Below are 1,896 nucleotides of genomic sequence, written 5' to 3' on the forward strand. Positions count from 1 at the left end.
ACCCAACCCACCCCACAATGATTAAGTAAGAGAAATGCCCCCTTTTCTTTGTTGAAGTTCAACTTTTCTTTGCCCCATAAGTCAAGGGTTGGCCTTAAATGTTTCTCTTAAAGCAACTCACTCATCTATTTCCAACTTACGGCAATTCTTTTATCTATCCAATTCAAAAATTTGCCTGAACTTATAAAAAAATAATCTGTCTGAACTCCAATAATAATAATAATTTTCCTGAACTCATGGCAACACACGCAGATCACGTTATATTTTATCCAACTCCATATCTGAAAATGTATGAAATACGGACAACTGGAGAAAGAAAGAGACTTTTTCTACTGGAATAGAACTGAATTAGAATTAATGAAATTATCAGAAAGGATTCACTTATGTTCTCTATCATCATTGAAAATGTTGCAGAAAGTAGTAGCATAAGATACCTAATTTACAAAGGCCTGTAACTCCTATTGGTATTATAATTATTCTTTTTAACTATAATTTCCTATATGAGCAAATGTATTGACAATTTGTTCTCTACAAGGGTCCTACAAGTATGGAGGAAAGACTTACACAGCATCAGCAATGTCTCAAGGATCAAGCTTGACAAATTGTAGGATGGTAGCCCTGAAGGCTCTGAAAGTTAATGAATCAGCATGCACCCACATGAAATGCACCTTTGGTGGTGTGTGGAACGGTGGAGGTGGAGATGGTCAGAAGAATATGTTTGTTGCCTCATTTTTCTTTGACCGAGCTGCTGAGGTAAAAGTCACTGTTGAGCTAGATGCTTACCAAGATTTGATGGCTTTAGAATAGTATACCTTTTTTTGCTGTTCTAAGAAGGATAAACTCCCTATTTCTATGGTTATCTGACTATCGTAATGTGTTGTGGGCATAGGTTGGTTTTGTTGATCCAAATGTAGCTGTTGCAAAAGTTCGCCCAATTGATTTTGAGAGTGCAGCTAGACGTGCTTGTGATACTAGAATCGATGATGCCAAAGCTACATTTCCTCGTGTGGACCCTGATAACTTGCCGTTCTTGTGCATGGATCTTGTCTATCAGTACACTCTACTTGTAGATGGATTTGGTAAGACTAGATATCCTTCAGAAAATACGCGATCCCACTTCATCATTTTTAGTATGTTTCAGTCAGACATTGTATTCTTTATTGGACAGGACTTGATGCTCGTCAAGAAATGACATTGGTGAAAAAGGTGAAATACAAGAATTCCCTGGTTGAAGCCGCATGGCCATTAGGCAGTGCCATTGAAGTCGCGTCATCAATGAATTAACTTGGAGATTCAAGATTAACTCAAACCAGTTTTGCCTTTTATTAGCTTGTGGTTATCAACTATCAGCTATTTCCGACCTGCAACTGGGCTCGCCGTGCTCTAGAACATCATCCTTGCCATTTAGTTGGATGCCTGGTCCGAGCAAATTCAGATTGTTTCCCCTTTTATTCAGAGAGGGTGGGTGATTAAGAATAATGATAAGATCTGTTTGTGATTATATTATAGGAAACACTGATTTGTTTCACGATATGATAGATTCATATTTTTACTTGATTCTTTTCATTCATTCCTCTTTGCCAGTTCCGACACCAACCACTTCTGAAAGATAACTGGAAATCTTTAACCTAGCAATCCTGATATGGGCTTCGAAATGTGAATTTGTTGAGTTGACTCTTGCAATTATCCAATGAGACGAACATATACACAGTATATCACAAACTAGTTCCCCCAGCTGGTGGTCTTTATTTAAAACTGAGTTGCAAAATCTCCTAAAATGTTCTAATGGTATATTAGCTAAAGTAGCTCTATACATGAAAAAGAAAAACTGAGACCAAACTTGCAGTTTGCAGCCTGCTTGTTAAGCCGTCTCAACTGTTGCCTCAGCTGGTCTTC

At 37.8% G+C, this 1,896-nt stretch overlaps 1 protein-coding gene across 1 annotated transcript in view; it reads left to right on the top strand.

The window, feature by feature from the left end:
* Positions 1–1,570, top strand: part of LOC109221936 (apyrase 1-like) — a 5,993-nt gene extending 4,423 nt beyond the window's left edge. The window contains exons 2-4 of the mRNA XM_019386359.1: positions 506–753; positions 890–1,079; positions 1,169–1,570. Of these exons, the coding sequence (XP_019241904.1) occupies positions 506–753; positions 890–1,079; positions 1,169–1,284 (554 nt within the window). The 3' untranslated portion in view covers positions 1,285–1,570. The remainder of the gene's footprint in view (positions 1–505; positions 754–889; positions 1,080–1,168) is intronic.
* Positions 1,571–1,896: the final 326 nt, after the last annotated feature.

This window comes from Nicotiana attenuata, unplaced genomic scaffold, assembly GCF_001879085.1.
Source record: "Nicotiana attenuata strain UT unplaced genomic scaffold, NIATTr2, whole genome shotgun sequence".
Lineage (NCBI taxonomy): Eukaryota > Viridiplantae > Streptophyta > Magnoliopsida > Solanales > Solanaceae > Nicotiana > Nicotiana attenuata.